This window comes from Rhinoraja longicauda, chromosome 1, assembly GCF_053455715.1.
Source record: "Rhinoraja longicauda isolate Sanriku21f chromosome 1, sRhiLon1.1, whole genome shotgun sequence".
Classification (NCBI taxonomy): Eukaryota; Metazoa; Chordata; class Chondrichthyes; order Rajiformes; family Arhynchobatidae; genus Rhinoraja; species Rhinoraja longicauda.
Genome location: NC_135953.1, coordinates 89,837,629 through 89,862,895, shown reverse-complemented (window position 1 = coordinate 89,862,895; position 25,267 = coordinate 89,837,629). Strand labels below are relative to the sequence as shown.

At 40.1% G+C, this 25,267-nt stretch overlaps 1 protein-coding gene across 1 annotated transcript in view; it reads left to right on the top strand.

Annotated features, from left to right (window-relative positions):
* cfap299 (cilia and flagella associated protein 299) overlaps positions 1-25,267 on the top strand; it is a 530,788-nt gene that overhangs the window by 14,163 nt on the left and 491,358 nt on the right. Inside the window, exon 2 of the mRNA XM_078411120.1 lies at positions 6,352-6,482. Coding sequence (XP_078267246.1) covers positions 6,352-6,482 — 131 coding nt within the window. The remainder of the gene's footprint in view (positions 1-6,351; positions 6,483-25,267) is intronic.

Sequence of the window (25,267 nt, the reverse complement as noted above, 5' to 3'; positions counted from 1 at the left end):
AGCCTTTGATAAGGTCCCACACGGGAGATGGGTGAGCAAAATTAGAGCACATGGTATTGGGGGTAGAGTGTTGACATGGATAGAGAATTGGTTGGCAGACAGGAAGCAAAGAGTAGGAGTAAAAGGGTCCCTTTCAGAATGGCAGGCAGTGACGAGTGGAGTGCTGCAAGGCTCGGTGTTGGGGCCGCAACTATTTACCATATATATTAATGATTTGGATGAAGGAATTAGAAGTAACACTAGCAAGTTTGCTGATGACACAAAGCTGGGTGGCAGTGTGAACTGCGAAGAATGATGTTAGGAGGTTGCAGGGTGACCTGGAATGGTTGAGTGAGTGGGCAGATGCATGACAGATGCAGTATAATGTAGATAAATGTGAGGTTATCCAATTTGGCAGCAAAATCAAGGAGGCAGATTATTATCTCAATGGTGTCAGGTTAGATAAGGGGGAAGTGCAGCGAGACGTGGGTGTCCTTGTACACCAGTCACTGAAAGTTGGCATGCAGGTACAGCAGGCAGTGAAGAAAGCTAATGGCATGTTGGCCTTCATAACGAGAGGAATTCAGTATAGGAGTAAAGAGGTTCTTCTGCAGTTGTATAGGGCCCTGGTAAGACCACATCTGGAGTATTGTGTACAGTTTTGGTCTCCTAATTTGAGGAAGGACATCTTTGTAATTGAGGCAGTGCAGCGTAGGTTCACAAGATTGATCCCTGGGATGGTGGGACTGTCATATGAGGAAAGATTGAAAAGACTAGGCTTGTATTCACTGGAGTTTAGAAGGATGAGAGGGGATCTTATAGAGACATATAAAATTATAAAGGGACTGGACAAGCTCGATGCAGGAAAAATGTTCCCAATGTTGGGGGAGTCCAGAACCAGGGGCCACTGTCTTAGAATAAAGGGGAGGCCATTTAAAACTGAGGTGAGAAGGATCTTTTTCATCCAGAAAGTTGGCCATTTAAAACTGAGATGAGAAGGAACTTTTTCACCCACAATGAATGGCAGTGCTGGCTCGAAGGGCCAAATGGCCTCCTCCTGCACCTATTTTCTATGTTTCTATGTCTATGTTTCTAATTGCCATTGTAAAGACAAAAAACTTATGAAGGGAAAGCTGAATTAGGCATTTCTGTCCTTTGTGGCTGTTCTGACATTCAACAAAATCATCACTGATCTTAGATTTTATCACCTCTGTACTGATCCTGTATCGCTTGTTTATTTTAAAGTCCAAAAATCTATTGGTCTCATTCTTGTTCATATTTAACATCTGGATAGAGAATTCAAACGATTCACTAACCACTGGGTGAAGCTATTTCTGACACTTGACTGACACCTTATTATGATTAGTGGTTCAGGACTCCCCATTTGGGTAAACATTATTCTTCTATCTATTCAGTCAACTCTGCATTTTCCTAGGGATTTTAACCTGATGGATGATAAAGTATTTTTCTGTGCCATATAAACCAATTTTATTTAATGATCACCAAATCTAAAGGTTATTGTAAATCATACTGTAGTATATATATACTCTGTTTTATTATTCAATGGAAATAGAGATATCCAAAAGAGCACCTGATTAATGGAAATTAAATTGAAATGTTGTTAAACTGAAGTGAAAAGAAAATTGGAATTAGTGGGCTTGCTCATCAACATTAGTAAAAGAAAAGAACAGTCTAACCGTGGACCTTTGTCAGGCTCTTGAGAGGCAATTCAAATTGTACTATTTAGACCAGGGGTGGCCAAACTTGCTTAATGTAAGAGCCACATACGATAAAGTTCAGATGTTTGAGAGCCGCAAGACATGAACTAAAGAGCCGCAAGACATGAACTTAAATATTTTTACTAACCATGAACATTAAACTTACGTTTTATTCCAATGGGGTCTCAATTCATACCCAGTAAATAATTTTTTTCTTATTTACCTTTTATATTAACTGTGATGAAAAAAGGAGCTCAGCCAACATATTTTCACGAGCCGCATATTAAAGGTCAAAGAGCCGCATGTAGCTCGTGAGCCGCGGTTTGGCCACCCCTGATTTAGACTGTACTTTTCAGTAAGCTGCTTTCTCTTGTGTTTAGGTTGAATTCTGCTGCAATAACTTTTCTGTCTGAAATTTTCGATTTGAATTTTAATTCTTCAAAAGTTGTTGATATGTAATTCATTCTTCACTTATTGTTGTTGCCTTAATTATAGAATAATTAGTTAGTAGGTAACAGAATTTTTGAGATGGTTGAAGTGCTAGAAAACAGAGGCTAAGCTTTTTAAAATTCTGGTGCCTAGAAAGAAGATTGCCTGAATTTTGCATGAGTTCGAACTAAACAAAACCACATTTTAATGCCCATTTGCCTACCTTGTAAAAAACAATAAATTTGTCCCAACTTCAATTTGAAAGACCATTAGGGTACATTATAGACACAATCTCTCGGAAGCGACCGTACAATTTCCAGTTTTGCAAATCTCCTGATACTTAGCTGTGCAGAAGGTTTCCGGCCCTTAAGACATGGCCCTGTGACAGCGAACAAGCGAAACAAGCGATTACACAGCAGTAACACAATACATTGGTTACGATGGAGAAAATAGATGCTGCAGGTGAGAGGGAGATAACTCCCACATTGATTTAAATGGACATAAGAGTGCTGATGAACTATATATATAAATCAAAAGGAAGGTCCAGAATGCAGAAAATGTTGTGGGGTAACATGTAAGAGACTACTAAGCCACCTAACCAAGAGCTTGCAACAGTAGTCTCTTGCAAGAGTGAGGATCTCCACACAATGGAGTAATGCTGAAAGAAATTTCATGATCTCGTAAGACATTTCATGGTGATTTGCACACCATTGTGAAGACCTGCAGAGTGGAGATATTCTTAGAAAATGTCTTTATTATGCCAAGGTCTAAACTCTCGAGAGAAACCTAAATGTAGATATTACTCACGAGAGAAACCTAAATGTAGCAAGCCAATAAAATAATTGGAGTTATGATTCAGTTATTTATGTTTTAAATTCAATAAAGATGTTCTTGTGCAGTCAGATGAAAGAGGAATTTTGCATCATCTGGGCTTTCCTGGATGATTATTGGTGCACAGTGTTGGTGTTAAAGATTGTTAAAGGTTGGTGCAAAAGCTTTTCACTGTACCTCGGTACATGTGACAATAAACTAAACTAAACTAAACTGTAATATGGAGTAGATTCCATTCAGGATAGAGTGGTCATATGTCCTTCTGGAAGCGTGGCATTCAACATGAAGTGATTCTTGATGTGACCAGCAAGGACCTTCAAGTTGTAGAGATTGGAAACATTTATTATAAGTATGAAGATCTGGATAAATAAGGGGAACTGCAATAGGCATATGAATTTAGGCTATGGTTGCATGTAGTCTTAATAAGCTATCAATTCTGGCAAATCCCAGTATAATAGAACACACCCGTTGGTCCCTTACATCAAAATATTTGAAAGTATTGCTGTGCTAACAGTTATTTTCAGAGATCTCTTTTCATGTAGTAAGCAGCAAATTGGGAGATGCAACTGAAATCTACAGTGGTCATTTGGAAAAAAATGATGAGGAGGTTGAGAAGATTCAATATGACCTTGACCTTCATGGAGAGAGCAGTCCAGACAGCTGTGTCATTTATTTCAGTGATGATAGTTTGGAAAGCTCAATATTGCAAGTACATTGTTCATCTGAGAGGCCCCAGTATGATGCCTTTAAAAACATAAGGGTAGTAGGTTCTTCAATGAATGCTCTAAAGTACCTCTACTATATTAAAAAGTCGTCAACTGTGGCAATAACTGCACCTCCGGTAATGGACTTTAGAAGGGCTCAACATCCAAGGACGTACATGCCACTGGAGATAAATGGGTCTACTGTGGATAGGGTGAGCAGCTTTAAATACTTGGGAGTCCACATCACAGAGGATCTGACATGGGCAACGCACATTGCCGTACTGGTGGGTAAGGCACAGCAGCGTCTTTACCACCTTAGACAGCTGAGGAAATTCAGAGTGTCTCTGAGGATCCTTCATTGCTTCTACTCTGGGGCTGTAGAGAGCATCCTGTCCAGCAACATCACAGTCTGGTTTGGGAACAGCTCTGCCCAGGACAGGATGGCCCTGCAGAGAGTAGTGCGTTCGGCAGAACGCACCATGGGAACTACACTCGCCCCCCTGCAGGACCTATACATCAGGAGGTGCAGATCCGGAGCAAGCAAGATCATGAGGGACCCCTGCCACCCCAGCAACGGACTGTTCCAGATGCTACGGTCAGGCAAACGCCTCCGCTGTCATGCTGTGAAAACGGAGAGGATGAGACGGAGTTTCTTCTCACAGGCCATCACTACTGTTAACTTTTATAACTCCAGGGACTAAATTTTGTCTTCTCTATATTAACTTTATTAACTTTATTTATATGCTGTAACTGTAATTCTTTTTTGTGCACAATCCGCAGGCATTGCCACTTTCATTTCACTGCACATCGTGTATGTGTATGTGACAAATAAACTTGACTTGACTTGACTTGAATGGAATTCTGTTTCTAACCTCACTTGGTTTTGATTGTGCAAATTCAGAAACAAAATATAAATGCTAGAAAAAATAACATTCAATGTTACTTTTAACACACTTTGAATACCCTGCTGGCATCTAAAGTTGCCCAGCATGGTTTACAGACATCACAGAGTACATTTTTAAATGGTTAAAAAAAACACAGCAAACTGGTGTGATGTGTTGCTGAGCTTGTACTCCAGCGGATGTGGCGTGGAAGTTTGTGTCCCAGTATATGTTGGTACAGGTGGAAACATGCCTTGCATGAACAATAATGGCGGGAATATATCATGTATGCGATGAAAAAAAAGTAAAATCAGATGTGCTAACAGCAAAACCTTTTCTGGATAAAACTGAAACTGTATCATGTTGTGCCTCATATAGCTACTTAATCCAATTCTATCCAGACTTGACTAGCCGTTAAGTACTTTTATGCTGATCATACACTAGGTGGCAGTACTTGATCATATCATAGCTATAAAATAACTTTTTTAAGTAATGCATTACGGCATACTTAAAAATCTTCATTATAGTCAAAAATCTATTTACTTATCCAAGGACTTTCTGCTGCTTCTTCATCCCAATAATAGGTTTTTAATTTCTAACTTGAGAAAAGTTAGCGTTTTTGGTTGTTAAGTACGTGTTCCAGGATAATTATATCATCTGCGTTTTGCTCTTGGTTGAAGCTTAATTACTTTTGTAGTGCTTCATACATGCAAATCTGCTTTCAAAATGGGAATTTGGGGTAAAGCATTTAAAATAACTTCACTGAAAGAGTTTTTTTGGGAGTTGAATGCGGAGTGGGCAGCCAATATGTAAGGTTGATAATTGATCTATATATACTCTTTTTTTTCCAGTATTTATATTCCTTAAATATAACTTTGTTTCTCTTAATGCATAATAACTTAAATTCCCCTGTTTGAATAGAAAAATAAATACCTCAAAATTAATATAGTCCATCAATTGTTAGAAAGAAAAATGCTGTTAAGTATATTTGAGAAGGGAAGATGAAAAATATGAAAAATACCAATTTAATAAAAATCTCTAGATTAACAAAGATTTTGTGCTCTTCAATTACACCTCTTCAGCTTTCTTGAAATAAAAAGTAATTTGAAAATTGTCAGTCTCCATAAATGTAATTGTTCAGCCCAGGCAAGATTTTTTCTATATTCTGTAGTTTACACGTCCTTCCCGAGCTGTACATAGTACTTGTGTTATGTCTTAATTTGTGATAATTAATATATATCACAATACTTGATATACTCGATATAATTGTGTTGTGGTATTTTATACAATACCAGCACAACCTCCTTGCTCTTACCTTCTGTGCATTGGCCAGTAAAGGCAAGTTTACAGTTTGTCTACTGAAATGCAGTGATACTCCAAAATAACTGTATGCCTACCCTTCTATCGTCTGGTTATGTGGTCATTTCTGTCTATTGGGAACATTTATTATTTGTTTGGAATTTGTAATATTTAAGTTATTATCATTTTCAACAAGTAGCATTTTAGAGTTTTGAAAACTGGTAAACTCTTTATTAAGAAGTACTCTTCAGTTACTTTATAATTCTTCTGGGACAATGTTAAAACTGATAGAATAAAAAAAAACATTTTGTTGAAAACCCTCACATTCATATTATTGTTAGCTGTAGCGAAGACCTGCTTCTTCAAAAGTTGTAAGTTTTTTTTTCTTTATTTGCACTTGTTTTCGGAGTGGTCAAAGTTCTATAACATTATTGTAACATCATATGAGGCAGTCAGCCAGTGAATGAATTTTAGTTCTGCCTTGATAAATTATGTCCATGAATCCCATAGGATGAAGAGTTGGCTCGACAGCTGGTGGAACTGGGATACAGGGGAAGTGGAGAGGTGCTGAAAAGAGAAGAGTTTGAAATGAGGAAGGCAGCTGCTGAGGCTGCAAGACTTGCTAAAAAAAGCCAGAAAAAGTGAGTACATTCCAGTTCCTTGGCAATAGAACATATTTTATGATTTTGTTCTGAAAAGAATGAAGCAGTATTCATGGTATTTTATATGTTGCGTGTCTATCGTCAGGGTAATGGAAATGGAAGGGCATTTAGTTTGTAAATCTTACCTGCTTCATTTGGGAAGATGTGTATTCTATTGGGTTCTTTTTCCAGTATTAATCCCCCAGTCAAAGATATAAGAATTTCAAGATAGGTAAAGTAAAGCATTCTTTGGCATTCTTGTATAAATTCTAGCAAGCTGAGTTTACTCAAATTATACCAATAGTGGCAGAATATATGTTATATTATATTACAGGTACCTTAGAAGAAATAAGATAATATTATATGATATTGTATTACTCAGATTTCTACAATGTATTATTTTACACCACATGGTACAATTATGTCCTTTATATTTGTTCAAACCATCAAAATATTTCATTTACACAGGAAGATCAAAGCACTAAGAGAAATTTGCACTGATCAAAAAAATAAAAACAGAGTGCGAGTTTAAAACAAAAGATCATGAGGTACAGACATGTTTTACCCTCTAGAATTTTAGCTCCAAACACAAGTTCATCTTATATATTCAGATTTTTTTTGCTTCAGAATATGTTTCAGTTCAACTTGTTAGTGATTGAGGGTCTTAAAGCCAAAGGCTTGATTTCCTAGCATAAATGCAGAGATGAACCCAATTTTTCTTCCATGAAACTGATCCTTCCAAGGTTTATGCATTAAATTAATTAAAAACAAAAGACTGGCGTATTCCCCAGTCTTTTCCCCAATGATCAAATTCGTGCCACTTTCACTATTCAGTAATCCCGTTTTTGTAATGTGATGTTCTATTTGGCTAGAAATGTGGAACCTCTTCATCACTGGTGATGCCACATCACAAAATTTTGAAACCAGATCGCAATCACTCAACCTTCCCCTAGTAGCATGAATACTGTGCTCTGCATGGCATCAACATTCCTACACAAAGAGGAAACATAAGGGAAAGAATGTGAAGATCGATGAAGCGTTGCTCTGATGGTTTCAATTTCTATAGTAAAGATTCATTTATCAGTGATCCTTTTCTGGTTAAATTGGTTATTTGAAGTCTTGAACAAGCTCTCTTAGGGATGATATCAGAAATGGAAGTTTGGTTGTTTCAGGTTTTTTCCAGGTCCACAGAGTAAAAATAATATGGATGCTATAAAGTCAGAGTAATTCCACACCAAGTTCATAAAGTCATAAGGAATAGGAGTAGAATTAGGCCATTTGGCTCATCAAGTCTACTCCGCCATTCAATCATGGCTGATCTATCTCTCCCTCCTGACCCCATTCCCCTGCTTTCTCCGCATAACCTCTGACACCTGTACTAATCAAAACGGTGCTGCAGATTTTAATCAGGTCAGTCTCTCAGGCCATCAGTTGTTCCATTATTGACCATTCCTGCAGGATAAAGTCAGAATAAGGATGTCCACCGAAAACGACCAAACGACTCAAACTTGGGTTGGGAAGTTAAATAACATGTTTCATTTGGACCAGCCAGATAAATAACAGGGCTACAAATCAGGTCAAAAATTAGAAATTCTGCAGCAAATTGTGCACATTCTGTATCCTCAAACAGCTTGGATGTACATAGAAAATGTTACTGAATGCATTTGTTTGTGCAATTACAAACATATACTATGCATTTGCCTTTCTGAATGCCCTTGGCTAATTGGGATAATGAACAATCTCTCTTCAGTTTGTATGTTCTTGCTCTAAATGCTAGATAAATGCTGATAAATAAGAAAGAGATTAATTGAAGGAAAATTGTACTCCAATACAAAACTGACCCCCCCCCCCCCACGTGTCTGAAACAAGACCTTCTTTGTTATGTACTTTGTGCCTATTAAACCCATGCTTTGGATATTTTCAGTCAGCAGACACTTCAGTGTTGCTTCTAAAAAAATCTTGCTTTTGTTGGTAAAGAAAGAATTGTGGCAGAAATACTGAATAGGATGCTGAACGAAGCTGTATCACTGGGGTAACCAGATACCATGTCTGACACCATGGTTAAACCAGCATCTACAGTTCCTTCCTACACACCATGTCCGACACTATGGTTGGTGTATTGAAAGCTGGTTGGTGTAATGATAATGATAAAGAAAAATCCTGTACATGTTCACTAAGCAACATGTGTTTGTATGCAGCAAAACTTAGACAACATTCTGGCATGAGTTGGTAAGTAGCAAGTAATATTTGCATGATACCAGTGCCAAACAATATTCACCTCCAACAAAAGAGAGTCAAATCACCTATCCTTGACTTTTAATGAATTACCATCACTGAATCTTTCACCATCAACATCACATGGTCATCATTGACCAAATGGATGGGTCATGAAGAAACTGTAATTCTAATGTGTTTCGAAGGCAGGGTATGCTGTGGCAAATGATTGCCCTCCTAATTTTCCTAATATCTTTCAACTGTACAAATCAGAATTGCAATGGAATTATCTTCATTTTTCTGGAAGATCTTTGTTAATTTTCAGCCACTATGTCTTCAGTCAAAGTCTTCAGCCTATGTCTTCAGTACTTTGTTTATTGAAGATCTTTTAAAGCTTGAAAGCTAATAATGCTTGAAAAGTGATACAACTTTTGTAGTCCATCTCGTTTATCAGGGAAAACAAGTTAACTCAATACAAGCATTAGGGACTGCATTTGACATTATGATAAGAGCATTTGTTTTTATTCTTCCTCTTGCATCAATCTTGGTTGTCACATTAGCACAACTGAAATATTAAACTTTGGTTAAGCAGTCCATTTTCGTCAGCAAAAACAAACTGCTTACCATACTTGAATAAAATTTTGATCTATTGCATCCTGATATAATTGCAGTATTCAGGCTCCAAGGTTGTGGCACATGACTATATCAGTTATTTTTCTTGGGTACTCAACAAATGTAATTTTCTGTTAAATTTATTGAGTTAAAAGTCAATTAGGCTTTTATGGAAGTTCTTTTGCGTGTAAACAAAACACTTGTTGGTCAACTGTTTAAGTAAATTTATTTGAGGTGAATAATCAACTACATTTCAAATCAGAAGGCCAATCTAGTAACAATTGCTTTGAACCTGAAAAATTCTTTAAAATATATAGCTTGTACAACAGCATGTGCATCTAGATGGGATCACACTTATGAAGGTTCAGAGATTTTATGAATGGAAAAGAATGAAAATCGAAAACATATTTCTCATATAATGAAATTAGAGTCTGTGAAACAATAATGTTAATTAGGAAAATAAAAGTCAGAATGATATATCATTTTGTTTCTCCGCTTTTGTATTGCTACAAAACATTGTTTTGTGTATGTTATGCTAGACTTTAAAAAAAACAAATAAAATGAACGAGTCAGTTGAAATACCTTTTCTGTATTATCACTAGCCAAAGTAAACTCGAATGTGAATATGTCACTCCTGATAGTGATATCCTTATCCCTGGTGCAGCTGGGTTCTGATATGATTGTTTTTCATGTACACATTACTTTGAATAATAATATTTGCCCCCTGAGCTTCAAACCTGGGAAAATTGAACCAAATATGCTTGGGTTTAGAACGTATCCATGCTAATTTTTTTGCCATGTATTGTGCAATTACAGCTTTTGTATGAATACGAGAGGCTTAAATGTTTATCCAACATTTATTGACATTGAATTAGGCTTCTGGTTGAGTAATAACTCATAACATGAATCCAGCAGATGAATTACTGATTTTGCTTCCTGCATATGAATTTGTCTGAGATTACTTGCACTTTCCTTCTGTTTATTGGTAATTTGCCATTGCAGATTATTGCTTAGATTTAGTTTTTACTGCCTGTCATCAGCTTTAATTATTGAATTTTAAAAAAATGTCCTTTAGTCCATGTTTCAGCATGTGCACTCACCATTTTAGCTCTTTCCTTTTATGTTGTTATGCAAATTGCTCAAAAATGTATTATCAGTATTCGAGTACGGAACAATTTTGTAAACCAGAGAATGCTAAATTACAATATATAATTGTCAGGATTTTCAAAGAGAAATGGTATTTAGCATTTCATGTTTCTACCCTTCCTCTGAACTGAACACTGAAAGGTAAGCAAGGTCCTTTGTAGACTAGCATAGAAACGATAAGGGGACGGAGTGGACACTGCATATAGATTAACATTCAAGTTACCAAATGTAGGTTAAATCAGTTTAAAGATCTGAAATACCACCGGGTGGCGCCGTACAATGGCAGCCTCACCAATAGTCTGTCTCGTCCTTTCCTTTCTTTATTGTTTTTAGTATGTTATTAAATGTATGTTTTAGTGTATTTTTAGATTTGTATTATGGGGGTGGGGGGGTTGGGAGAAACTTTTTAAAATCTCGCCTCGACGGAGATGCGATTTTTTCCCGTATTGTATCTCCGTCCGCACTGCGGCCTAACATCGAGGACTTGGTGACCTCTTGCTGGGGATCAACTTCGGAAGCTCCAACCACGGGAGCCTGCGGACTTAACATCGTGGAGCTTGCGAACCCTTTGTCAGGGACTGACTTCGGGAGCTCCAAGCTGCGAGAGCTTCGACCGCCCCGATCACGGGAGCTTCGATCGCCCCAACGAGGGAGCTTCGATTGCCAGCTGCGGGAGCTTTGATCGCCCCGACTGTGGATGGTTCGACTGCCCCATCCGTGGGAGAAAAGGAGGAAACAAGATAAGACTTTATTGCCTTCCATCGCAGTGAGGAATGTGGGGGAACCGCTGTGGTGGATGTTTATGTTAACTTTTATGTAGTTGTGTGTCTTGTTGCTTTTTTCTGGTTTGACTGGTAAATCAAATTTCACTGTACCTTAAATGGGACATGTGACAATAAAGGACCATTGGACCATTGAAATTGCATTAAACATGACAGATAATTCGTCTGAAGATATCAAAAAGTTACGAGAGCTAAAATGTGCTCAAACAATGAAGGTCTGAAAAACTAATGCAAGAAACGGTGTAATAAAAAGGAACTGCACATAGCAGTTTATGCAAAAGATAGACACAAAATACTGGAGTAATTCAGCGGGTCAAGCAGAATCTCTCGAGAAAATGGAGATGTGACGTTTCAGGTCGGGACCCTTCATCGAACTGAATAAGGGTCCCATCCCGAAATGTCATCTATCCAGTTTCTCCAGAGATGTTGCCTGACCCGCTGAGTTACTGTGGTATTTTTTGTCTATTTCAAGAATAAGATGTTTTTGAATCAAAAAAATAGTTGAATTGAAGGAGCTTTGAATAGGGAAACATAATTCTGGTTTCACATAGTATCCCAAAACGATATATTCTCTGCCTCTTTCTCGGTCTGTCTCTCTATCTCTGTTTCTCCATCTCTGTTTCGCTGTCTCTGTCTCTCTGTCTCTGTCCCTGTCCCTGTCTCTCTCTGCCTCAATGCTCTGTCTTTTTGTCATTGTTCCTGTCTCTGTCTCTCACTGTCTCATTGTCTCTCCCTGTCTCATTTTCTCTCTCTGCTCCCTACCCCCCTAACGTCTCTCACAGAGTCATAGAGCTGCATGGCATGGAAACTGCTTCAAAATAGATTATTTAATGATAGACTTTATAAGTTCTGCCTTGCAAATGGTTTTCTGTATATCACTACTTTTCTCAGTCCGTCTTTTGGTTACTGGTTAATTTTTTTGCTTTTGTTTAAATGTTCTCATTGACTTCAAATGTATTTATCATTTTACAACACTATCCCAATCACACGCATTCCCACAACATTAAATATCATAGTTGACTCAATTCATAGAGAATTAAAATATTTCTTTTTCACCATGTTTAATAAGAAAGGGGAAGAAAGAGAGTGGTATATTTCTCCTTAAATAATGCCCACTAACAGCTCTTCTCATTCATACAATAAGATGTAGCTATTTCTACTTGTTCTATATTTCATGGAGTGGGGAAGTGCTACTATTCCACTCATTTTCTCATCTACTGGGAACAATATCATTTTGCTTAATGTACCGGTTAACAAATCTCAGATCCAGGACTAATAATCTGAAAAAATCTGTTCAAATTACATCCCGGCAGATTGAGATCATAAATTCAGTTATTTAGCTAACATAAAATGAATATGTTGACCGTGAAACTGTTGGATTGTTACCCTAACTGGTTCACTGAAGTTCGTCAGGAGGTGACATTTCCCATCCCTGTCCAGTCCAGCCAGCATATGACTCCAAACCAATAGTAACACAGTTGGCTCTAAATTATCATCTGAACTGGCCTAGCAAGCCTGCTGTGCTTAACAAACCACCACCACTACTTGGAAGCGAATACAGTACTGGATTCAATTATGACAAATGTGTTTCCACATAAAAACAGAAATTGCTGGAAACACATAACAAGTCAGGCAACAACTGTGGAAAAAGAAACCAAAGTTGTTGGATGTTAAACCGAAACTGTTTAGATGTGCTCTTACACTGACGGCTCTTATACTGACGTCACTACCGGTGTACCAGATATAAAATGCATATGAAAACAAAATAAAAGTCTTCTCTTCCGGTTAAAGCAACACCGACGTATGAGAGCATGTGTGTTTATTCCTCCGAAGAATAAAAGCATAATACCGACTATCCTGCCCTTGAGATGGAAACGTCAACAGGTTATGGGCCCAGGAGGGATGGTGGAAGCCGATGGAACAGATTATGCTTCGACGGAGATGAAAAGAATGACGAATTATGGGAAACAAAGTTTTTAGGCCACCTGCGGCTACAAGGCTTAAAGTCAACAATTCTGAACGAGCCGGCTACCGACGAAGAAGACGACGGGGAAGCCGAGAAAAACGAAGAAGCCTACGCCGAGCTGATACAAGTGCTAGACAACAAAAGTTTGTCGCTCATTATGAGAGAAGCGGCGGACGACGGGAGAAAAGCGTTGCAGCTACTGAGGAGCCATTACGCGGACACAGGGAAGCCGCGAGTGATCGGCCTCTACACCGAGCTGACGTCGCTGAAAAAGGCCATAAACGAAAGTGTAACTGAATACATTATTCGTGCAGAAACGGCGATTACAGCACTAAGAAAAGCCGGAGAGACTCTTAGTGACGGGCTGCTGATTGCCATGATTCTGAAAGGCTTGCCAGAGACATTTAAGCCATTTACCATCCACATAACACAGGGACAGAGACAGTGGTGCAGTTTTTGCAAGAGCCCCACTCATAAGGAGGCAAACTGCACAAAGAAAAAGCGAGACAACGTGAAACAAGCATCCGACTCCAACGACCACACATTTGCATTCAAAATAAATGACTGCCAGGCAAGTAAAGAGACTCGTAAAGGGCTTATGGTCGACACGGGCGCAACGTCACACATAATCACAGACATTGAAAAGTTTAAGAACTTTGATGAGACTTTCCAGCCGGCCAAGCACTTCATCGAGTTGGCTGACGGGACAAGGACGAGCGGTGTCGCACAGAGGAAAGGCGAAGCAGAGGTGTACCTGAGAGACAGCGAGGGCCGTCGTGTGAGGACGACGCTGAGAAAGGCGTTGTACATCCCATCATTCCCACAGGACATCTTCTCTGTCAAGGCAGCAACGACCACCGGAGCTTCAGTGATCTTTCGCCAAGGCAGCAACAAGCTCATCCACAAGAACGGTACCAAGTTCGACATTAAGGAGTACGACAGACTATACTATCTAAACACTGTGTCATAAATCTAATGACGGATGTCACGGGTGTTATGATATTCAAACATGGCACGAGATACTTGGTCACTGTAACTATGATGATGTATCACAGTTAGAGAGGGTAACAGAGAGCATGAAAATTAAAGGTAAAGTTGATAAGTCCAAACTCAACTGTGAGGTCTGTATAAAAGGCAAATTTGCACAGAGCAGGAACAGAGAGCCAGATGTAAGGGCTAAAGAAGCACTTGAGTTAGTGCATACTGATTTGGCTGGTCCTATAGAGCCAGAAGCAAAAGATGGATACAAATACATACAAACTTTCACAGATGACTACTCAGGAGCAATGTTTGTTTACTTCTTGAAAACAAAACGTGACATTATAAAAGCTACAGAAAAGTTCATAGCGGACGTGGCCCCCTATGGAAAAATTAAGTGCATAAGGTCTGATAATGGCACAGAGTTCACAGCAGCAGATTTCCAATCATTGCTCAGTAGAAATGCCATAAGGCATGAAACCTCCGCACCTTACTCCCCCCATCAAAATGGGACAGCTGAGAGAAACTGGAGAACGCTATTTGAAATGGCAAGGTGCATGCTACTCGAGAGTAACCTACCGAAAGAATTGTGGACATATGCTGTAATGACTGCTGCAGTAATCCGCAACAGATGCTACAACAAACGTGTTGGTCAGACTCCACACTACATGGTGACAGGCAGAAAGCCTAATCTTTCAAAAATGAAGAAGTTTGGATCAGTCTGTTTCTCATACAAACAAGTCAAAAAGAAGTTAGACTCAAGATGTGAAAAAGGGATTTTTGTAGGTTATGACAAAAACAGCCCTGCATATTTAGTCTACTACCCAGAGACAGGGCGAGTTCTCAAAAACAGACTAGTGAAGTTCATAACAAAAAGTGTAACTGAATGCCAAACTCAGACAGATATGGAGATGAGTGATGATGACTATCCTGGGAAGAGATTAACATCCCCCAGACCAAACGCAGAGGTGACTGATCAGAGTCCAGAAGTGACACTGAAGTCACACACGGATACTACTGAGAGTGATAGCAACACTCAAACTGGACAGGGTGAAAATAGTCAGAGTACACGCTATCCTAAGAGAGAAAGGAAAAGCCCACAGTACTTACGAGACTATGAGTGTAAAGTAGAAGAGGATGACCAGATAAACGTAAATGTAGACTACTGCTACAGAGTGATGTATAATGTTCCACAAACCTTCAAAGAAGCTATGAGCTCATCAAAATCTGACATTTGGGCTAAAGCTATGAAGGAGGAAATCGAATCTCTCAAAGAAAATGACACATACACTCTAACCACAATACCACAGGGCAAAAATGCAGTGGGGGGGAAGTGGGTGTTTGCAGTAAAAGAATCTTCAGATAAGACTGAGACATACAAAGCCAGGTATGTTGCAAAGGGGTATAGTCAAGTAGTAGGAATAGATTACAAGGAGACGTTTTCCCCAACAGCTAACATGACATCAGTGCGCAGTCTGATGCAGCTAGCAGCTCAGTACGATTTGGAATTACACCAGATGGATGTGAAAACAGCTTATCTACATGCTCCAATTGATTGTGAGCTGTATATTGAACAACCTGAAGGATTTGAAGTGAAAACAGACACAGGTAAAAAGCTGGTCTGCAAACTTAACAAATCACTGTATGGACTGAAACAGTCAGGACGGAACTGGAACAAGATGCTGCATGATCATCTCAGTAAAAATGGTTTCGCACAAAATCCAGCAGATCACTGCGTGTACAGTAAAGAGACTGAAAATGAGAGAATAATTCTGATCATATGGGTTGACGACCTAATTATTGCTGCCAGTGATAAAGAATCTCTCAATGGTGTGAAAGAAATGCTAAGTGCAAAGTTTAAGATGAAAGATCTTGGGAAACCTAGACATTTTCTAGGCATTGATTTTTCACAGACAGAGGGAGAAATAAAAATGAACCAAAAGAGGTACATAGCAAAAATACTGGAGAAGTTTGGAATGTCTGACTGTAAAACAAGGTCAACTCCATGTGAACAGAAACAAAACTTTTATGATGATGATGAGCCTGTTAATCCAACACAATACAGGGAAGTGGTAGGCAGCTTGATATATGTGATGACATGTACAAGGCCTGATTTAAGCTGGATTGTCAGTAAACTGTCACAATATCTAGCAGAGCCTAAAGAACAACATAGGATAACTACCAAACATGTGTTGAGGTACTTAAAAGGGTACTATAAACCAGCTGTGTTACAAGAAAAGAGAGGAAAAACTCAAACTTGTTGCATACAGTGACGCTGACTGGGCGGCAGATCAAAATGACAGGCGAAGCACAACAGGATATTGTTTTAGTTTGTCTGAAAATGGGCCTGTTATTTCATGGAAATCCAAGAAACAGCAGACAGTAGCCTTATCCACATGTGAAGCCGAATATATGGCAATGGCGGCTACTACACAAGAGAGCTTGTATCTTGTGCAGCTATTGAAAGGAATGGACAAAGATTGCCAGTACGAGCCAGTGAAAATCTTTGAGGACAATCAAGGTGTTGATTGCATTATCAAAGAACCCAGTGAACCGACAAAGATGCAAACATATCGACATTAGGTATCATTTCATTCGGTCTGCACTCAGTGATAAGAAAGTAATCATTGAGTATTGTCCAACAGCAGACATGGTTGCAGATATCTTAACTAAGCCTGCAACAAAGTTTAAAACGGAGAAATTCAGGGATTATATGTTTGGAGTGTAAAATCATAACAACAATTTTTTTTTTTTTTGAAAGGTTGAACACTGTAAATATGTAAAATGTGGCGATACAGAGAATGTAATCAGATTAAGTTATGTTGTATATGTTGTTAAATGTAATGCACAGCATAAGAGCAAGTGGGGGTGTTGGATGTTAAACCGAAACTGTTTAGATGTGCTCTTACACTGACGGCTCTTATACTGACGTCACTACCGGTGTGCCAGATATAAAATGCATATGAAAACAAAATAAAAGTCTTTTCTTCCGGTTAAAGCATGTGAGCATGTGTGTTTATTCCTCCGAAGAATAAAAGCATAATACCGACTATCCTGCCCTTGAGATGGAAACGTCAACAAAAGTAATGTTTTGATTGAAGACCCATCGTCTAAATTGGAAAGAGAGAAAGCAATTTAATTCTAAGTTGCAGAGAGGTGCAATGGACAAAGGGAATATCTCTGAAAGAGTGAGGCTAAAGTTTCTGTGGGTACAAGGTGTTGACAAAGTTATCTTTTATGATTAGTGAGGGTACTCTGAGAGAGAACACCAAACAAAAGGGCATGTAAGAGATATAAAATGCAGGTTAAGGGTAAAGGAAATGCCCATCAGACCTCACAGTGATGCAACTGGAGAAATTGCATTCTCTGAAATTGTCTAAGGGTCAGGAAGTCAAGGGTTCAGTGGGAGAGGAGGGGAGCAGACTCCTAGGTTCATGAGTTTGGAGATGAGTTTGGTTGGGATTATGGTGTTGAAGGAGGAGGTCTGGTCAATGAATAGGAGTCTGCAATATGTGTCCTTGTTATCTAGATGTTCCAGAAATTAGTGTAGGGCCGGGGAGATGGCGCCTGCCTTGGACCTGTTGCGACGGTAGGCAAACTGCGGTGAATCACGGCTGTCTGGAAGGCTGGAATTAATGTACATCATGGACATCCACCTGAAGCACTTCATGATGATGAATGTCAAAGCCACTGGGTGCCAGCCATTAATGAACACTACCTACGTTCTTTTGGCACCAAGATGATAGTGGTCTATTCAAAGCAGGTGGGGACTTCAGAATGGAGTAGAGAGTGGTTAAAGATATCTGTGAATATTCCTGCCAGCTGATCCATGCAGTTCTTGAGGACATGGTGGAGGACTCCATCCAAGCCAATTGCTTTCAATGGGTTCACTCTCAGGAAGGCAAATCTGGCATCTGCTGTAGTGATCGTGGGTACAGGTGCATCCAATGCTATCAGGATAGATGATGTCCTTCCACTAACCTGTTCAAAGCAAATGTTGAATGCAGTGAGCTCATCAGGGAGGGACATGTTGTTGACAGTGATATTGCCCAGCTTCATTATGTAGCCCTTTATAACTTGCAAGCTTTGCCATTGACAGGTGTTCTTGTGATATTTTGGGACTTTAGTTTGGTCTTGAATTCCCTCGTGGCATCCTTGATATCTTTGCTAAGATCGTAAATAGATTTATTATACAGTTCATCCATCGTTTCTGGTTGGGGAATATTTGTATTGTTTCGTTTGGCATGCATTTCTCTATAAACCCACTGATGAAGTACTTGAAGGCAGTGGCAGACTCATTTATGTTGGCCTAAAATATGTCCTTGAATATGGGCCAGTCCATTGACTCAAAGCAATTGCAAAGGATCACGTACGTTTCCTAGACCAATTCTCCTGCTTTAGTTTCTGCTTGTATGCAAGGAGTAGAAGGACAGCCAGGCAGTCAGATTGTCCAACGTGTGGTCAGGGAATGGAGTAGTTGGTGTATTTGATGGTTGTGTCGCACTGGTCAATTGTGCTTGGACCTTTGGTGGGACAGGTAATATTTTGATAATATTTTGCTAGTACGCTCTTGAGGTTGGCCTGATTGAAGTCCTAGGCTATTACGAACAAGACCTCAGGGTTCTTTGTTTCAAGGCTATTGGTAGCAGTGTGTACTTCATCAAGTGCAAGCTTCGCATCAGCATGGGGTGGGATACAGACTGCTGCCAGGATAGGCGAAGAGGATTCCCACAGCAGATGGTAGGAATGGCATTCACTGTTAGATATTCCAGGTCCCCAGGGAGCAGGAGTTCACCAGGACCTCCACATTTGAGCACCACAAGGAGTTGATTAAGGAGCAGATCCCTCTATCCCTAATCTTGCCTGGGAACTCGATTTGGTCCATCCGGGGATGTACGGCACAGTTATCAGGGGAGAACCCATGTCTTTCTAAAACAGAGAGCACAACAGTCTCCAAGGCCCCTAAGGTAGAGGAATCTAGCTTTCAGTTCATTCTGCTTGTTGGCAATATCTTGGACATTTGCCAAAGGTATGCCGTGTAGATGGGACTTGAACCCATGTTGTTTCAGTCTCATCTGCAGGCCAGTGCGTTTCCCACATTTTCTATGTAAGTGGCTGCTGCTGATAGAGCCCAGGAGTCAGAGTTGAATCGGCCATTCCTTATCACATGTAATGTTGTGTTTTCACAAGATAATGGACTTTCTCACTCTACCTGCAGCACACCTTGATTGATATTGATGCCATTCCTCCTGTTTCTCAAATAAATAAGCTAAATAAGAATTGAAGAATAAAATTATGGATCATAAGCACGTTCTCTGGTTATCTCAACAAGAAACATTTTAGTCAAAGTAATAAGCTTTGTGTTTTATATAAAGTAGTTTAGATGTTGAGAATGATTTTATGTCTATTTACAATAGGGCACAAAATTAGACAATAAGTAAATATTTTTCTACATATCCTATGTGTATTGTTCTAATCTTTTAGGGCATGACAAAGTTCAAAACATTTTAGTGATATGTTGCATAAGATAATGTTCAGATAACATTGAAACAGTTGTTTTTTACACTGTATGTATACTCAGCTGAATTTACTGACATCATAATTTTATTTGTGAGCTATTGAACTAAAGCAGTGCTAGATAGTTGTATCAGAATTTACTTAGTATTTTATGTTTGATTAAGGCCTGCTGCCAGGAATATGTCATTACATTACCCTAGAGAATCAATTCCCATTTTCTTATGACACTGAAGCAGGTCATTCTTCCCATCGAGTTCATTCCAGCTCTCAGAGCATTCCCATTGATACAATTTCCCAGCAATATATTCCCTCGTATACGCACATAAACTCCCTCTAATTCTTCTGACAAACATGTTTGGGGCAATTGATGGTTGTCTATTGAACTTCCAGTTCATTGGGGATGTGAATGGAAAGTGGAGAAGCACTTGATCATAGGGAGAATGGGGAAACTCTACAGGGCACCTGAAGTCAGTATTGAACATGGGAAACTGGAGCTGCATAATGACACTACTACCATTTATAGAACAAAACATTGAACCTCCAGTCCATTCATTGTTTTTCATTGTAAATGTTTCATCATGTGCTCCAACCATCTCCTTTCTGGATGATGTAGATAAATGTAATAGCCATTGATTTGGATTCTGAATACACCAATTAATGGGCAATTACTACAGGCCTGATTTCTGACTCAAGAAATGTACAGCGCCGCTGAGTACGCCGCCCCAGCATGGTGCCACAGCGCTCATGCTAGCAAGCTAGACGCCACCCTCAACGACACCATGCGGATCATCACCGGCTGCCTACGCACTACTCCGACGGATATCCTGCTGGTGCTCGCAGGTATCGCACCCGCCAAGCTTCGCAGAGAGTTCTTCACTCATTGGCTGGTGTTCAAGGCCCCATCGGACGCCAAACATCCTTTGCACCACCTCACCCAGGATTCACAGCAACTGGGACCTCAACGTCTGTCATCTCGTCGCCCCTTCTCCCGTCATGCAGCGACCCTCTGTGGCTCCGGTTTCAACATACTAGGAGCATGGAGAACCAGCTGGGAACAGACTTTTCGACTTCCTCAATTCACTGTCGCACCGAACACCACAACCCCACCCGGCTCAGACATGCCCCACAAAGAGTGGGTTGCCCTGAACGGCTCCGCACAGGGGTCGGCCGGTTCAACGCCATCATTGGGGGTTGCGTTCATCAGCAGCCTGCGTGTGTGGAGCAGACCAACAAACAGCGCAGCACGTCATTTTCGACTGCGCTGTCCTCCGCCCCTCTGGTGGAGGGGTAGACCTCATGGCCCTCGACAACATCACATTACACTGGCTACAGTGCCTGGAGGGCGTTACATAACTTCTGCTGCCTCAAACGCAAGAAGAAAAAGGTCCAAGGCAGATGCTACTATTTATTTCACCCTTTCCATTATTTTGACTCTTGATTTATTTCCCTTATTTTCATTTCATTTATTTTTTTGCTTTTCCACCTGTTTTCATAGTCCAGAGTGACTTATAAGGGAACAGCATCAAAAAAGCCAAGAATTATCTTAATCTGTAATGCACAAAATTCTTTACCCTCAAAGAGAATATATTGAACTAGAACACCAGGTTTATCAGTATCAGAAGACAGAAGGCAAGCTAATATTTTGGGTGAATTTCTTTCACCAAAATTAAGAATAAGAGAATGTCCCTTCAGTATTTTGCAGGGTATTGCAATGACGTTTTTTTCCCATGAATTATGGCCAACTGTTGTGGAAACAATGTTGATTTAAAAACAAAAATGTTGATGCCAGAAGTTAATAATTTAATCTATTGCACTAAATGTAGGTTTCTTTACTGATGCATATTTCAGCTTTTTGGGGGATTTTGCACATTTAGTTAAAAAAAATAGTGTTATTCATCTCCTTAATATTGAAAGTTTTCTGGAGAATTGAGCATTGATTTAAATACACTCATTGAGATTCTTGGTAATTCCTTGCTGGTATTAACTTTTTATATAGGCACCCTATGAAATGAAAGGAAATGCTTCACTTTTGCTCCTATTCCATTCATTTCTACTCCTCAAAAGTAATAGTTTGTTTGGAAGAAATGAAAAATCTTTGAGACTTTTCTCTGACTTCTGTGGTCAATTTGGCTGTTCAGTTTTAAGTATCCTGTAATAACTTGTAAACACCTGCAATTAAAGAAGCAATTCTGATGAGGGGATGGGTAGAGGCTTGACTTTATGGTTCTGTCCTTTCCTTCTGGCCTGAGGTTATACAGTTATTGTGGAAGTGTCCTTGATCAGCACATTGCTGTTTTCTTGTCCTCCATTTGTTTTCACATGCCGCTTGCATTCAATGTCTTTAGTACATGCAGGTGAATAAATAAAGCTGTTTTCAATTAGCTCTGACCTCTGCAGTTACGTGCATCTGATCATTTTGTACTGTGCACCTGTGGTAATAAAACACCAAGCGAGAGTGATAGTTTGCTGAATCTTAATCAGATGTTGCATTGTTACATTATTGCACTGCTTAAGCTGGCTATTATTGATAAGCTCCTTGGGTCCGACTGTTATTAATTGAGTCCACAGAGAGAAAGGGCTGATTGTATCCTCTCTCACGCAAAACAGTGCAATTCTTTTTGTTACTTGCTTATTCATGGAAATTCTGCTTGTGTTTTGTCAGATGGCTATGAGGTGAATCATGTGTGAAAGTCTTAAGCAAGTGTGCAAACATTTTTTGATGACAGTAAGTTTGTTAATGGTTATCCTGCCAAATGTTTTTAACTTCTGGAAGCAGGATGGAAAAAGTTTTGATTGACAGAATCATCCCACACTTTGAAGCAGCTCAAAGTGAGAAGACAAGGTTTAGTAATGAAATCTCTAAATACAAATCCTTTTGCTGCATTTTGATTTGATGCGTGACCTTTAGGTCATGTAAATTGGTATAAACTGAATGCAAGTTATTGCTTAAGAAGAATATATTTTATATTTAAATTAATTAAATGTGTGAATTTATTCAGGTATTCCTAATGGATTGCCTTATGCTGCACCTGGATCAGATTCTGCACAAGCCGCCTCTGATTCTACAAGCCCTCAAACATGTTTTTCAGTGCAGAGAGTTGGATGAGCTGGCTATCTGCACTGGAGAGACATCCCACAAGGTGGAGCTGGCTCCAAGAGGTAAACATTTTCAGGTGGTATGATTCTGAGATCTCAGCTTAAGGAAGGGAGAGATGGAATTGCTGGAGAGGATTTGATATTGAAACAGGCTATGCAACATGGATCAGTGGCACAATTTATAACAGCGACAGGGTATGGTCAGACAAGGGCCCATGATCTATGTTCACGCGTGGGGTCGGTGAGTTGTGAGTCTGTAATGATTGGTCACAGTTGAGAACGTTGGTGTTTGAATGAAGAATATTTTATTGTCACATGTGACGAGTCACAGTGAAATTCTTTGTTTTGTATACCCAAGGTATAAATGGCACAGGCGAAGTTACAAAGTATCCTACACCACGTCCTCCTTGGTATCGTCCCCCCCCTCACACTGGGCCCTTCTTTGTTCCTGGCGGCGCTTCCTCCGGTGGGCTCCGACCCGCGAGGCTCCGTCGACCCGCGAGGCTCCATTGACCAACAATGCTCTGTTGACCCGCGAGGCTCCATCGACCAGCAATGCTCCATTGGCCAGCCAGGCACCATCGACCAGCAAGGCTCTGTTGGCTGCGGGGGTCTGCCAGCCAGCGGGGCTCTGCCGTCCTGCTTCTCCGTGGCTTCCTGGGAGGCCTATGCCGCCGTGGCCTCCTGGGAGGCGTCGGGGTTTGCGCATGCAAGGTAGTTTGGTACCTTGAATATCATGATTATGGGGGGAAATCGGCTGAATGGTGTGTGGAGACGTTTGGTGATTAGTGTAGAGGAAAAGACGCTAGTTAAAGGAAAGTATAGGGATGGTCAGTGATTGATAGGTCAGGTAACTATCAGGAGGCAGTATCGATGTATGGGGTTGGGTTGGGAGGGTTATAGAAGAGCTTTTAAGTAAATATGAAGTCATTTATTTTGAGAGAGCTTACTTACAAATGGGCAGTGGGCAGGTGCTATAGACCTGCACGGGAAGGTAGAAGCTCCCGCCCCCACGAGTCTCGTCAGCCTGGGAAGGCAGTCCATCTATGAGAGGGAAAACTCTGATCTAAAACCTCCACTGCCTTGTGGCCATATTCAGTCATGGAAAAGGCTCCAGGAGTAAACCTCAAAAAAATCCGGAGTCGGAGTCCCTAAGGTAGTTTGTCGTTGTCTACAACCTCGTTCTGGCAGCTCCTGCGACGGCGCTGGTGCCAAACCGTAACGGCTCTGCTGTTCCTTTGGATCGATCAGCGACGTGGAGAGGGGGGACGTGCTGCATGGGCAACAGCCTGTCCTTCATATGACATCGCCCAGGCTTGCGCCCGAAAAGGATGCATCACCAATGGTCAGCCATGACCGAGGGGGGGCTAAGAAGAAATACAAAAACAGGGATGTAATGCTGAGGCACTGGTCAGGCCACATTTGGAATATTGTGAGCAATTTTGGGTAATTCTGAGGAAGGATGTGCTGGGTCTGGGGAGGGTCCAGAGGAGGTTTTATAAGAATGATCCCAGGAATGAGTAGATAAACATACAGTATGATGAGTGTTTGATGGCACTGGGCCTATATTCGCTGGAGTTTAGAAGAATGAGGGGGGACCTCATATGAGGGGTCCTTCATTGAAACATACAATTGCTTGGATAGAGTGAATGTGGAAAGGATGTTTCCACTGGTGGGAGTGTCTAGGTCTAGAGGTCATAGCCTCAGAATTAAAGGGGGATCTTTTAGGAAGGAGATGAGGAAGAATTTCTTTAGTCAGAGGGTGGTGAATCTGTGGAATTCTTTGCCACAGAAGGCTGTGGAGGCAAAGTCAATGGATATTTTTAAGGCAGAGATAGATAGATTCTTGATTAGTACGGGTCTCAGAGGTATAGGGAGAAGGCAGGAGAATGGCCACTTAAAATGACCATTGTCCACTGAAAATGGGCAGTTTTCCACTGGTCACCTTGCACCCTAAAGTGGAGCACTGCAAAGGAGCATGAGGACAGCAAAAATATACATTGAGCAGGCACAGAAGAATGTACACTGGTAATATGTTGACGTTTATTCATTTTTTGTCTTTTGTATGTTGAAATATGTTTGGAACATTCATTTGTTTGGTCTTGCATCTCCAATTTGGCCAAGCAGCCATCTAAGGTAAAATGAACATCATTTTATCCCAAATTAATGATATATTTTCTAGTGTGTGAGTGCATGTCAAAGAAGTAAGCTAATGCATATCTTATATATTACAGTGTAAAATGATGGTTAATATTTTACAGCATATTTTCCAAGGAATATGTTATTTGCTGTTTTGGAGCAGATTTTTTTTCTGCCAACATTAGTTATTTCTACCAGATTAAATTGAGAGCATTGTAATTCAGTTCTGTAGAAGGATTCTTGTCCATAAAATTCATTGTCTTTGCTGATCTGTGTGAAGGTCTGGCACCAGGGGGTACTTTGTCTCAATCTGGTTATCATTTAGCTTATTACTC